This window comes from Chiloscyllium plagiosum, chromosome 40 (genome assembly GCF_004010195.1).
Source record: "Chiloscyllium plagiosum isolate BGI_BamShark_2017 chromosome 40, ASM401019v2, whole genome shotgun sequence".
In the NCBI taxonomy this organism is placed as follows: domain Eukaryota; kingdom Metazoa; phylum Chordata; class Chondrichthyes; order Orectolobiformes; family Hemiscylliidae; genus Chiloscyllium; species Chiloscyllium plagiosum.
Window position 1 is genome coordinate 20,465,858 of NC_057749.1, and position 15,430 is coordinate 20,481,287.

Here is a 15,430-nt window from a genome sequence, read left to right on the forward strand (position 1 = left end):
CATCTGCCTTTGATCCTTGAGGAGAGGTTGGGCCTATAATCACTGGAGCTTAGACGAATGAAAAGTGAACTTGTCAAAACACACAAGATTGTAAGGGGACTTCTGACGATAGATGCAGGAAGGTCTTTTCCCCTTAGTGGGAGAGTCTAGGGCCAGAGGATATAATCTCAGAATAATAACTAATTTAAGACAAATGGAGGAATCGTGTTCTCTCAGAGGCTAGTGACCCTGTGGAATTCTTTCCTGTAGAGGGCGGTCAGGCTGGGTCTTAGTATATTCAAGGCCAAGGTAGAGAGGTTTTTGAATCAGTGTGGGAATGAGTTATTTGAAAAGTGGAGTGGAGGATTATCAGATCAGCCAAGTTCTCTGAATAGCAGAACAGATGGACTGAATGGCCTGCTCCCATGTCTTACAGTGTTTATCAAAACGTTAACAGTCTCTCTCTACAAAGATACTGCCAGAGCAGCTGAGTTCCTCCAGCATTGTTTTTATTTCTTCACCCTCCAGTAACTTGTATCGCAAGAGTCTTCTTACTAAAGTGCCCTGGTTTTAAGCATCAATATTTTCAACTGGACAGGCAAACAAGAAAATGATCTTGGTCTAAAAACACTTTAATATAATTAAAGAAATCCATGTCACAATCTGCCACTTTGCTCGCTAGTGTAGGCTGCGGTTAATGTACTGCACAAACATGTTCGCTATCTGTCCGATATTCTCCGTCGGGTGCATCTTGGTGTAGCTGATGAACTGCCGCCTCAGTTTACGAAGTTCCGCCATTTGCAGGCTTCGTGTTAGCTCAATGTGCCATCAAGATTAAGGAAAGAAATCATTTAATTGAATAACCTGCCCCACCAAACAACACTTGAAGCTTTTGGCAATTGTTATAGTGTCACAATTTGGGAAAATGCAAATATCTATTGACTCAGAAGTAAATAAAATTTGCACTTCTGTCATGCCTTTGGACAACTGTTACAGACTTTGTATACAGTGGAAACATGTGAAGTGCAGCTTTCCCATTCCTCTCCCAATAGTGGCAAAAGAACTTATACATCCACCCCAGGAAATCAGACAAACTCCCTGTTTAAAGGTATCGGTACTGCACTAGAGGAGGCAGCTATGCAGACCTAGTCTTACCAACCCCAGTCCTCAACTTAATCTTAAGCCCAAAAAAGGGCTCCCGTGACAGAGTGGTAGTATCCATATCTCTGGGCAAGGCGGCCCACATTCAAGCCCCACCAGCTTCGAGGCTTTGCCATAACACATTTGAACAAGCTGATGAAAATATCTAAATCTGGTGAATTTTCTGCTGCAACACTTCCATTATAGTCCTACATCTCACCTAAAGTGCTGTTCCCAGTGCTGAAAGCTATATTCCACTCACAGCTGAGAAAGAATGTCACAACAACAGAACCCTTGAGATAATGGCGAGACTCCATTAGCTCTCTGAATTTTTTTTGTGTGTCTGCCTGGAGGCTTTTAGTGACTTCTGTATCTAGCACCTAAATCTCTCAGCTCCTGACAGCCCCCAGCTCCTCAGCCTTTAGAGGATGTGATCTGTTCTGCCAAAAGCCAACACAGATGACCTCACGGTTCACACAGTGAACTCTATCAAACAGTTTTCTTCCCACTCAATCAAGTGTTAGCGAGATGCTGTACTCAAGCCCCTCGAGTGTAGCTTCAGCACACACCTTCTGACTCAGAGGCGAGTGCACTACCATTACAAAAGGATCTAAAATGATAGTTTTAAAATTTAAAAGCATTTTATAAAAGGATATCTTCACATTGGCTCCAGGCACCGTTATCAGGTCTCCAGGTACACTCGTCTTCTGTGTGTTTAATATGGTCTAAAAGTTTAAAGGAACAACATTTCAAAATGCATATTTTGACAATTAACATCACAAAGTGAAGCAACAATGGTGTGCTAAGGGAAGACAGTGCAAACAGGGCATAGTGGATTAGGTTCTGACCCATTAACGTGGCCTGTATTTAAACCCAGCTCCCACTCTGTCCATTAGCTGGAAAGATCCTGTACGAAGGTAGTTTGGGTCATCTATCAAACACTTTTATGGGATGTGTTTTCTCTGCACAAAACTGCCCCAAAAATGTCTCTAAATTCCCACCTTGCTCAGGCAGGCCTTTGGACAACAGCGACAGGAAAGAAGGTCCAGGGAAGTGGGTTAATGGGAATAACATCTTGGTACATGAGGAAGCAGTATTGTGAAGGTGTGGGATTCAGGTTGACAGCATGAATATTCGTCCTCCTCCCAGCTCGTATACCATGAGGAGACAGACAGAGGAGGAGGAGGAGGAGGAGGAGGACACCATGAAAGGAAAAGTTTGATTATCTTTTTCCCACCCAATTTGAGCACACAAAGAAAAGCAAAGTACTGAAAGGGCTGGTAGCAATGATGAGTGACAATAATGCGCTATCACCTCAATCAGCCAAAACTCCCTCAGTTACAAGGTGGAAATAGTTTAGATCCAGCTCCCCAGTGAGACACTGAATCGGTACACACCCAGAATGGTTAGTGAGAGAAATGGAAGCAAGTGATTCATAAACTTAATAATGATGGATAGGGTCTAAACAATGACTGATATGCGATATTATCCACCTGAGGTTTACTGAAAATAACTCTTTAAATATGTATTTATAAAACCCTTTCTTGTGACCACTGGACATCAAAGCACTTAATGTATGAAATGCAATGATTGGTGTAATGTAGGAAATACAGTAGTTAATTCATGCACAGCAAGCTCCCAAAACCAGCAATATGATAACCTGTTTTTGTGACATTGGTTCAAGGTTAAATAGGGGCCAGGATAGAGCCTGCAAAATAACAATGGAATGTTTAACATCCATGTGAGGACCATGTTTAACATCCATGTTTAAGGTCTCGCAAAAGGCAGCAACTCAATCAGTGCAGCACAGAGAGAGACAGCGTTCAGTTTTGTGCTCAAACCCTGGAGTGCAACTCTACCTTGAAGGTGGCTGACTCAGGTAAAAGAATATGACCTTCTGAAGACAGTTCAATGTGTTTCAGAGTAAGCAACACTTTTTTTTTGAAGTTTGTTTTTAAATTATTTGATTCAAACGGGAGTTTGCTGGCAAGAGGATCATTAGCTGTCCATTCTTAATTGCCTTTGAACTGAGTAGTTTGCTGGGTCATTTCAGAGTCAACCATATTGCTGTAGGTCTGAAGTCACATATCGGGCAGACCAGGTAAGGATGGCAGATTTCCTCCCAAAGGAAATTAGTGAACCAGATGAGATTGTGTGTCAATTAATAAAAGCTTATTACTAAACAGGTTGGAGGCGGTGGATGGCAGATTTCCTCCCAAAGGAAATTAGTGAACCAGATGAGATTGTGTGTCAATTAATAAAAGCTTATTACTAAACTATCTGTAGAACTAGCTTTCAATTCCAGATTTTTAAAAAAGTAATCGAATTTAAACTCCACCTGCTGCCATTGTCCTCAGCATTACTGGAGCAGTGACATTACTATTACCCTACTGTCTCTCCCTGAGGAATTAATTTTCCACCCAACACGAATAATTCCTCCCAAACAAAACTCACCGTGACCATCTCCTGTGTAACTCGATCCAACTCATACATGAAGTTTGTCGAGGAAAGTGGTTGCTGAAAATGAACATTAAAAGGATAAACATTAATTGTGGCTTAATTATTGGCACTAAAGAACAGAAAGACAACAATCGCACATGCCCTACCCAGTACCTCTAGCCCATGCCTGATGATCTGTAAAAGGTCAACACTTCACACAATTCATGGAATTCATCTTTTAAGGGAGGCTGTTCAGTCCATTGAGCCCAGCTCTTTAAAAGGAGCTTTTCAGTTAATCCTACACTCTGTTCAGTCCCTTATTCAGCATGCACTCAAGTTCCTTTTGAAATTTTCTGTTAAACATGCTTTCAGGATTATTCTAGATGATAAACCCATGGGTGAAAAAACCCCTCATTTTCCCCCTGACCAATTATCTTAAATCTGGATCCTCGGATTACCAGCCTTCCTGCTAATCAGATCAGCTTTTCTTCATTAATTCCATCAAAACTCCTCAAATCATACGGAACGGAAACAGACCCCTCGGTCCAACCTGTCCATGCCAGCCAGTTTCTAAAATGAACATGCCCCATATCCCTCTAAACCTTTCCAATTCATGTACCTGTCCAAATGTGTTTTAAATGTTGTGACTGTACCTGCATCTACCACTTCCTCTGGCAGTTTATTCCACACACTAACCAATCTCAGAAAGAGCTGCCCCTCAGGTCCCTTTTAAAATCTTCCTTCTCTCACCTTAACGATATGCTCCCCCTGTTTTGAAATCCCCCATCCTAGGGAAAAGATCATTGCTAATCACCTTATCTTTGCCCCTCATGATTTTACGAACCTCTATAAAAGGTCACCCCACAACCTCCTATCCTCCAGTGAAAAGAATCCCAGCCTCTCCTTATAACTCAAACCCTCCAGTCCCAGCAACATTCTGGCCAATTTTGCAGGGCAATCAGCACTGTACACAGTACTCAAAAAGTGGCCTCACATGACATCTCAACGCCTGTACTCAATGGTCTCAGTAATGAATATACTAAATGCTGCCTTAATGACCTGGTCTACCTGTGATGCAACTTTCATCTGTGCTCCAACAAATTCCAATTTAAAAACAAACTTTAAACTAATTCACAAGCAATATGCTAGATTGAGGCATTTAAGAGGGCACTGGATGATTATTTGAATGAAAATAGTTTGCAAGGATGTGTGGAGAAAACTGAAGATTGACACTAGGTAATGATGTTGATTTGATGAGTTGCTGCAGGCATGATGGGTCCAATGGTTGTCTTCTGTGACAATTCTGTGATTCAACCTTTAATGAACATAGAGTCAGAGATATACAGCGTGGAAACAGACCCCTTGGTCCAACTCGTCCAGGGCAACCAGATACGCCAAATTAATCTAGTCCCATTTGCCAGCACTTGGCCCATATCCCTCTAAACCCTTTCTATTCATATACCCATCCAGCTGCGTTTTAAATGTTGTAACTGTACCAGTCTCCACCACTTCCTCTGGCAGCTCATTCCATATACACACCACCGTTTGTGTGAAAAAGTCACCCCTTAGGTCCTTTTTAAATCTTTCTCCTCTTACTTTAAACCTATAACCTCTAACTTTGGACTCATCCCCACCCCCAAAAAAGGCAGCATCTCACATTTATCTAAATTAAATTCCATCTATCACTCCTTGGCCCATCTGATCTAGATCCCGTTGTACTCAGGAGGTAATTTCCTTCGCTGTCTACTTCACCACCAATTTTGATGTCATGTGCAAACTTATTAACTATACCCATGTTCACATCCAAATCATTTATACAATTGACGAAAAGCAGTGAACGCACCATCGATCCTTGTGCAGCATCACTACTCACAGGCTTCCAATCTGAAAAGCAACCCTCCACCATCACCCTCTGTCTCCTAACTTCAAGCCAGTTCTGTACCCAAACGGCTAGTTCTGCCTATGTTTTATGTGATCTAACCTTGTAAACCAGTCTACCATGTACAACCTCGTCAAACGCCGAAGGCAGAATATCTGCAGGTTTGTCCCTGCCCTGGTGCTCAGTTATCTGCTGACAACAATTGCCAGGATATTTCCTTCTGTAAAGGGTATTGGGAACAGAAGAAATTGGATCAGGAGGTAGCCATTTGGATCCTCAAACCCTCTCTGCCATTCAACTAAGTCATGGGTGGCCTTCTATCTCAACACCACCATTTTCCTGTACTACCTCCATGTCCTTAGATATCTTTAATATCTAGAAATATAGAAATGTATTAATCTTCGAAAAGCATGGCTTTTTTTCCAATAATCGATGATAGTTTTACCAGGTCTCTAGCAACAATTGAAGGAGAAATGTGGGATAAGAGGAGGGAGAAAAATTTTAAAAACCAGATATAAAAACAACGTTGAGTCATGGAACGAGGGAGGCTTGAAGAAAGCCAGGAGTAGAGACTGTTCTACTATAACAGGATAGCTTCTTTCCTCTGCTACCCTGCACCATTGAAAATCGTGCTATGGAAAAGCCACTATATAAAATTGCACTGCACAAGATCACGATAGAAAATCACTATACCCATTCAGTAGAAAATTTGCATTATCCAAACACCGTTCACAATTTGTCAAATCGCATTACAGCCAATTGTGTTAACGAAACACATTATACCAGAGTAACCTGTATGATGACGGCAACAATCCCACAGGCCACAGTGACAAAAACAAATGAGGATTCTGAAAGAGACATCACAAGACCACAAGCCTTCAACTGCTCTTTGAATTCTACACTCAGTATTAATAGAATCCAACTTCCACCAGATGATGTGGTAGATTTTGACCTTTTGCTCTCAGCATTAGCTTGAATCTCTGGATTAATAGTCCAGTGACACTACCACTCTACCATCATCTCCCCTTGCTAACTTGACTCACAGCAGTGCCCTGGATTTGTGTCTCTAATTCCTGGATCAACCAGGCCATACTAGATTACTAGCAATTCTAAACACATACAGGCACCACTCGCTGTCCTCACTCACGTTCAGTGTTGACTGGTTGGGTGGTGGGGCTTTCCTATGGAAGACTGCATCATATATCGCTTCAAAGGGGAGGGCATCATCTTTCTGGATGGTGAACAATGGACTATCCCACCGGTTCCGGGATTCTGGGGCCTCAAATCGCATCACCAGCTCATCGAAACTTAAGGAATTGCAAAACAGAGAAAGAGAGAACAGTCATAACCAACTCAAAAAGGTTGAGAGAGCAAACAGTGCGTGGACTGGGAGGGCTTTACAGAACATTGTAACATTGAATTCATACTGCACCTTCCATAAACTAGTAACATGTAACCAAACATAATTAGACAATGGGCCATATTAGAACGAGAAAAACTTTTGACTATAGGGCAGTTTGTGATATCCAGTGTTCACATGAAGAGCCCATTAAGTTCTTTTGTATAGCTACCGTTATAATAGCACAAAAGAACTGCAGATGCTGGAAATCAGAAACAAAAACTAAAATTGCTGGAGAAACTCAGCAGGTGTGCAACATGCGTAGAGGAAAAGCGGAGTTAATGTTACAAGTCCAGTGACAAAAAAAAAGGTCACTGGACTCTAATGTTAATTCTAGTTACTGGTTGAAATGCTGTAACGTATAAAATGAGGCAGGAAATTTGTGTAATCAGACTTCCTACAATTATAATGACCAGATAAGTATTTTTCCCCCCCCATGTGGATCCAGGCATAAATACTGAACGTGACACAGAAGATGCTCCTCTTATTTTCTTCAAAGTAACGTCAAGAGAATGTTTGCACCCAGAGGGAGCAGGGTCAGAGGACATTAAACATTAACAGTGATTTTCTCTCCACAGATGCTGCCAGACCTGCTGAGATTATCCAGAACTTTGTTTCAAATTCCCAGCATCTGGAGTTTTTTTATTTTAGTGAAACCATGTAACATGCCTTCCACTAGGACTCAGACAGCCCATGCAACTACAAAGCAAGCAAAGAACGACGTGGAAGGGGACATTGTATAAACTAAAAGTCAAAATGGCTGGGAAACAAGATTTTGAAACAAAAACAAATTGCTGGAGAACCTCTGTCCATTTGACAGCATCTGTGGCGAGAAAACAGAGTTAACGTTTTGCATTCAGTGACCCTTCTTGTGAAGGGGACACCTGTACAGCATAAACACGAGCTTGGCTGAATGGTCTGTTTCTGTGCTGTTAGTCCTACGATCCCATGACTGGTTGGCATAAAATGGAGGACATTAAATATCTGAACTCATCTTTAATTTCTAAAGAACTAGGTGGACTACAACTAATGGATTATGAAAATCCACATTTTATACCAGGTTTAGAACCCCTTATTCATTAACTTATGGATTGGACTTTTGATTCTAATGGAGAGGAGTAGAGAGTGTGTCGCTGGAAATGCACAAGTCAGGCAGCATTCGAACAGGAGAATCGATGTTTCAGATTCCTGATTAAAGTCTCCGGCTTGAGATGTTGATTCTCCTGTTCCTCGGATGCTGCCTCACCTGCTGTCCTTTTCCAGCAACACACTCTCAACTCTGATCTCCAGCAGCTGCAGACCTCACTTTCCTCTAATGGAGAGAAGCTACAGATTCAGGCCACACCATTCAGGTAGGCTTTGGGTAGCAGAAAAAGACTGTGTACACATCAGATAACCAGAAGCAATAACTATTCATCAAGGATCACAATGTCAGCATTTCTAGCAAGTTATCAAGAAGGCAAATGCAAGTTGTGAATGGTGCTGAACATTGGACAATCATCGGCAAATATCCCTACTCTGACCTTATGGTGGTGGGAAATTCATTGATTAAGCAGCTGAAGGTGGTTGGGCCTAAGATACTACCCTGAGGAACTCCTGCAGAGATTCCTGGAGCTGAGATGACTGACCTCCAATGACCACGAACGCCTTATGTGTCAGATACGATTCTGACCATTGGAGAGTTTGTCCCCAATACCCATTGATTCCAGTTTTCTAGGGTTTCTTGATGCCACACTCAGTCAAACGTAGCCTTGATGTTAAATGCTGTCACACTCACCTCACTTCTGTACATGTCTGAACCAAAGCTGTAGTTTAGGTCAGGAGCTGAGTGGCCTTTGCAGAACCCAAGAGCATCACTGAGCAAGTGCTACTTGATAGCACTGGTGATCATTTTACTGATGATTGAGGGTAGACTGATGGGACAGTAATTGCCTGCTTTGGACTTGTCCTGCTTTTTATGAACAGGATATACCTGGGCAATATCCCACTGAAGCCAGTGCTGAACTAGAACATATTGGCTCAGGGAGCAGCAAGTTCTGGAGCACAAGTCGTCAGTACTATTGCCAGAATGTTGTCAGGACCTGTAGCCTTTGCAGTATCCAGTGTTTTCAACTGTTTCTTGACATCACGTGAAGTGAATCGAATTGGCTGAAGTCTGCTATCTGTAATGCTGGAGACCACTCTCTCGCCAGAAAGCAGTGGGAAATGGGTCATTTCAGATTTTTAAGGCAGAGTTAGATTGATTCTTAATTGACAAGGAAATTGGAATTGCAGCACAATCAGATAAGCTATGATCTTAAAGAATGACAGAGAAGGCCGAGGGGAACAAATAGGCTACTCATGCTCACAATTCATGTGCGTTCGTATGTTACTTAGAACAGTTATGATTCTAACAAACATGCTCACCGAAGAACCATCTAAATGATAACCTCAGAATTTACTTGTGATCTCAAGATGGTTAAGATAATGACACCGATCTAGCACTGCATGAGGGAAGAGTGACACCAAGTCAAATAGTGGCTTCCCAGCTGAGACTAATGCACTGGTCCAGCTGTTGGATGTCACCAGATTGGACAACATTGCTTTAACACTGAACAGGACAACAACAGCGGTAGCAAGCTCACATTTCCTGGGAGTATTGCTCCTCTGGCTCTCTGTTCCGGTTCCACAATGAACAGACATCGACAGCAGTGTCACAGTGAATCTAGAAACAAAAACAAAAATCCAATCTTATCCTCAACAGGAAATAGGCTTCACTAACAAAAGTACAGTACTCCAGATGCTGAACTTCTGAAATTAAAAGAACATGTCAGAAACACCCTGGTCAGAAGTTCTGTGGGAAGTTAGACAGTTAACATTTCAGATTGATGACATTTTATTGGAATTGGGAAAAAGTTATGGATGGAACAGATTTTAAAGGGGGAGACAGAGAGAACAGAGGAAGGGATGAAAGGAGAAAAAGATCAGTAATAGGTGGAAGTGTGGAGATAGTAAATGACAAAAGGATGAGGATGCAAAGTGAATGTGGTGATAATGGGAAAACTAAAAGTTTGGGTTTACACAGGTATAAATGGAATGGCAGAATCAGGATTAACACTGCTATCTGGAAAAGTGGGGCAAGAATTTGGAATCCAAATAAACTGAATTCAGTTATTAATCCAGAAGGAGGTTGAGAGCAGAATCAAAAAACAAGATGGGGTTCCTTCAGCTTACCCTATTCTAATGAACATCTGCAAGGAAGTTATAGGTTAGGAGGGCTGCTTTCTAGTTATTGCTCATGAAGCGGTCTTCATGAAATTAGGAGGCCAAACCTTTTGGCGAATTTCCCCGTTCAGTTCGATCACTCGTGTCAATTCTCCTTTCCACTCTGATCTTTCTGTCACTTAGATGGACAAGAGCAGCAGGCACATGGAACATTACCAACTGCAACACCAGTATCTTTTTTAAAAAAATGCGCTATTATCCAAAGGGAGTGTATGGGGCCCTGGACAGTGAGAACAGAGGAGATAAAATGGTAGATGCAATCTTTCTTGTGCTTTGTGGGTTCGTTAAAACAAAAGAAAATCATTCATGGGATGAGAGCGTTGCAGTACGGCCCAACCCCAATTGTCCTACAGAAGGTAGTCATAGGCCACCTTCTTGAATCAAGATTACAGCGGTGCTGGAAAAGCACAGCAGGTCAGGCAGCATCCGAGGAGCAGGTAAAAAAAAAAAAATCAGCATTTCGGGCAGGAACCCTTTATCAGGAATGCTGATGAAGGGCTCCTGCCCAAAACGTCGATTCTCCTGCTCCTCGGATGTTGCCTGACCTGCTGTGCTTTTCCAGCACCGCTGGAATCTTGACTCTAATCTCCAGCATCTGCAATCCTCACTTTCGCCACTTTCTTGAATCGTTGAAGTCTGCAATGTAATTTTTAAATAGTGCTGTTAGGAAGGAAATTCCAGGCTTTTCATCCAGCAACAGTGAAGGAATTTGATATGTTTCAAAGAGCATAACTGGCTGCAAAGCTAGTGGTGAAAAGCACAGTATAATTGCAATTTTTTTTTAATATTTAAAAAAGCACCATATTTTGCAAATGTTTTCTCCCATTTCTCTTCTCAGTAATCACTGGGGTATTGTTCTTCCAGTGCCTGTTTCTATCACTTCACCCAGTGGCCAGGAGATAGTCTAGAAGGACAGGGTCAGGAGAACATTGTCCCTCAGTAGCATTTTGGCTCAGCTCAAGCCCTTCATCTGAATTGCAAGGATATGGTTTCAACGGAAACTCAGTAATCTGAGAAACACCCTAGGGCAGTAGAGGGAAGACTTCAAGAAAGTTGGGATGGGGCAATGTCCCCCGCAATTTTTCTTTGTTGTGCATTGACTATTTATTGCTTAAGAGTCCCATTACAATTGCTGTATGGAGAGACATAAAAAGGAAAACGGATTGCATGCAATGTGCGCATTGAGGTGAAGATTCTGCGCCACAGGCTGTGTGACTGCATATGTGTGGAGCTCAGGGACAGCAGTGGCTGTGGTCAGAGGTAATGTTTCAAATGAATGACTGACATTGAACATCACCGTCACACCTCCTCACCCACCCTCCTTTAGGATAGAAAAAGAAAAGACAGACATAATTAACTCTCTCTGAAATATGGAGGAGCTCGCCCTGACGTTCACCAAAAGCCAGCGTCTGCTGTTTGTGGGACCTTGCTATGTACAAATTGGCTGCCATGTGTGTCTGTAGAACAGTGGTGGCTAAATTCTGTTGCTTGGTGATAGAGAATTTGAGTATTGCTTATAAAAGGAAAAACAAAAGTTGCCAGAATTATCCCAACTCGTACTCTCACATTCACAAGAACACCAAATGTCAAAGGGTGCAACAGATGAGGAAAACAAAACTGCTGATTGATCAGTGAGCTACCAGGGAGAACGCATAACAGAACTACTGTCCTTCACACTTTCGTTCAATTCAAAATGGAGCACAATGCATGTACAATTCCTTTTCCCTACAGAGATTGTTGTGTGTCTTAATTTAAGTTCTCTCAAGTGTAATCAAGTTTGAATTAAACAAAAGCTTAGAGAAAATTAAATATAGGCAAGGTGCTATGGAGTTAATAAAGAGAAAGAAACTCACTGCTCATGAAACACTGATGCTCACATCTTGTGGATGGCAATGGCTCGAAATAAATAAAAAATTCTTTCTACATGGGGATTACACTCAAAAGAGGAGGATGAGGAGACAAAAAGGATTTTTTTAAATTATAAAAAGCAACAATTCCTAAAGGGATTTTATTCAAAGTATTAGTCATTCCATTTACAAAATATTGTGAAGATACATCAGAAACCATAAGTGAATACAATTAGTTCCAATTGACATTTTCCAGTACAATTTGCTCAGTTCAAAAAAAAGAGAGTGGGTGGGAAGACGGACAATAATTCGAGGGTCTTGTATTCTGAAGGACAGTTACACCCAAAAGGTCAACTTCTCCACCTCCTGATGTTGCCTGACTTGCTGTGTTCTTCCAGCCTCCTGTCTGTTGGCTTTGGATTCCAGCATCTGCAGGTTTTTTTTTTGTCTATATCCTTGGATTCTACCAGGCTGGAACTAGCAGCTGTACAATAAATTCATTTTCATATTGTATATATCCTTCAATACCTTTCACACGAGTTCTCAAAAAAAATTAATGACCCCTTACCAGACAGTGTGGAGTCTGAGCATGCTTTACCAGGCAGAAAAGTTCATATCTGTAGCCTATATTTAAGAAGAACAACAGTCACAGAGGTGCATATCATTGGAACAAAATTAGGCACTGTGAGTCAATATTTTCACTTCTTCAGCAGAAATGTTACATGCAAAGTCACTTTGGTCTGGATTTTTGTTTGACAGATCCCATTATCATTTCAGCTGCTAATTTACCACTGGCTCTCTGTCTGTCTGACTCAACAGTTTAGACAAATTTAATTGGCGGCTTCAACACACACATTCTTTGGATGTTGTCCTCAGCTCCACAACCCCCTCACTACCCCCACTGTACCCAGTTGAAGAGTCTTCTCCTTGTATCAATGGCCACTGGGCCCAGCAGAGATGGCAAGTTATAAACGTATCATAAGAACATAGAAAACAAGAGTGAAAATATAAATTACACTAAATTAAGGCTGTCTTTTTTCATGAGTAAATCCTCCTGTTAAGAGTTGGAGATTGAACACGTGTACTAGAAAATTCTGTCCAGCAAATCACCAGTCGGATTGGATAACAGAACATGGAGAGTGAGCAAACCTTTTTTTTTTTAATTCCTGCTGAATACATGTGATTTCCATGAGCTCCTTTTACATTCTTAAAAACTACTTTTAGGTGATGGAGCCATTTAGTAACATTATCTTCTGTATTTTGTATTAGTTTTTTTTAAGAAAAGGATTTCCTTTAGATGAGGTAGCTCAAACACTATGTACAAAGACGTTAATGTATTAAACCTTTTACTTGGGAATCTGTAAAGATGACATTTTGTTAATTTACTGTAAATAAATCTACATTTAATCTCCAAATGAAAAGTCTAACTACTTGGCACAAGTTAACTTAGTGGCAACAAATCTCACATCTGTCCTTTCTAAAAATTAATTGCAAGCATTTAGCACAACTTGACTTTGCTTATTCTGGATTAGTGGTGCTGGAAGAGCACAGCAGTTCAGGCAGCATCCAAGGAGCAGCTTAGTCCAATCCAAGAGATTTTTTTCTCTCCTCCCTTGATACTTCTGCGTTAAATATGTACTTAAAAAAGCCCAGTTGGACCATGGGCTTCCAAATGGTCCAACTGCATAACAAGTGGAATACAGAGAAGTTATTACTACCACTGCTTTAAGTGAAACTGTCAGAATGTTTTCCAAGTTAATACTTTTTTTATTTGATCATGTCAGTTTTAATAAGGGCGCTTTTAAATCCTTAACACAGAAGCATCTTGCCTACCTTAAAAGAGACACACCTTTATAGCTCGCCAAATCTAACTGTACATCCCCAATGCCATACTCTTTACTATGGACATTGAAAGTATTTGGACAAACATTAAATCAGATGGTGTACTGGCTGTCAGAAGTATCTTTTTAAAACTTCCCCAGTTAGACAGACCAAATGAAGCTATAACCCAGCTATTCCATTTAGGTTTAAGAAAAAGTAATTTTGAATTCAATAATTAATCTTCAAATCAAAAGCACAACTACGTGTAGGATATTTGCTCATATAAACATACACATGGTGGTGGACCAGAAAGTTTGCTTTGAAAAAGCAGACTCCAAACATTATGAAGCTTTGTGGATGACATATGAGATGTCTGGGCTTTCACAAAAGCAGAATTGGGAAGAATTCATCAATATCTTCTGCAACCATCACCCCTCAATGAAGCTTAAAGCCACAACATACGGGAAAGCGTATATTGCTCAAGACACACAAAACGTCATTTCCCTGAATCCCAGGTCTTTTTTTTTGGAGAATCTCATAAGGGACCTTTACTAACCAAGCCAAACTCGGGATATATATTGCCCTCAAATGCTGTACAAATTCAATGCTTTGAAAAAAAAAATTCTTGGAGCTTTAAATAACTAATTTATCTATTTTATCTACCATCAAATGTGAACCTCAAACGCAAACGTAGTCCCAATTTATTGCAGTTATCAGTGCCCAACAGCAGGAGCCATTTCTTATCTTCCTTCAAACCTGCCTCCTCTCCAAGTCACTGCTCCAGTTCCTCCTCGCACAAGTCCTAGCCCTTGGCACTTTTCCAATCACACAGTGGGTCTTGAGGAGCAACAGCAGCAAAACGAGGGCAAACGAGTGAGTGGTGAAGCTGGAGCAGTTGGTATAGGAGAAACTATAGCAGAAACTAAGTGGAGGAGCGTACTCCTCAGATTCTGTCTCACTCATACAAGGGAGCATTTTCGCTCACTTGCCACCTGTCAAATTTCCTGTGGGCTTTTTAGGGCAAATTCACCTGCCGTCCACATTTTGAAACCTGATCAGGTCAGCCAAATTCCTTAGCTTCTCACGCCCAGCTCCAGAGAACCCTACATGGTTCAGAGAAGTCAGAAGCAGCTTTACAGATGTGTGAAGGCAGATTGTATTTCTATTAAAAAGACTCAGTTGCATTATCCCTGTTCACAACTGGCAAAGGAGAAGAGGTCATGTTGGTCTGGTCGACGTCTACCTACCCTTCACATCTTAATTGCATTTGCCCCTAAAAAGAGAAGATCCACAGAGTGTGACAGAGGACTATCTGAAACCTGCAAGGATCATGGTAGCTGGTTTGGGAGACTTATACTGTACTTGTATCATAGATAATCAGGATCCTGGAACAATCAAAATAAAATCACATCATCCTCATGAATCAGCAAGGTGTGAGCTACAAACTAAGAAACACTTGAGATTAGTAAATTGATGCTTCTATGTTTTTGTAGGTAAATTATCCTTCAGTATAAGATAGATACTAGAAATAAAATAGAACTCCTCTCCCCTGACTTTCCTTTCATCGTGGTTCTTATATTTGTGGTTACCAGAAACCTGACAGCTTGTCTCACAGCCACTTTGAGCAGAGTGGGTTACAATGGCACTGTTTATTTACAGCTT

The 15,430-nt window shown here is 41.2% G+C and overlaps 1 protein-coding gene across 1 annotated transcript in view; it reads right to left on the reverse strand.

The window, feature by feature from the left end:
• Nucleotides 1-593: 593 nt before the first annotated feature.
• kti12 (KTI12 chromatin associated homolog) overlaps nt 594-15,430 on the reverse strand; it is a 39,897-nt gene continuing 25,060 nt past the window's right edge. Inside the window, exons 4-9 of the mRNA XM_043680568.1 lie at nt 12,516-12,571; nt 9,461-9,540; nt 6,585-6,744; nt 3,574-3,636; nt 1,776-1,844; nt 594-801 (exon numbers count right to left, since the gene is read on the reverse strand). Of these exons, the coding sequence (XP_043536503.1) occupies nt 658-801; nt 1,776-1,844; nt 3,574-3,636; nt 6,585-6,744; nt 9,461-9,540; nt 12,516-12,571 (572 nt within the window). The 3' untranslated portion in view covers nt 594-657. The remainder of the gene's footprint in view (nt 802-1,775; nt 1,845-3,573; nt 3,637-6,584; nt 6,745-9,460; nt 9,541-12,515; nt 12,572-15,430) is intronic.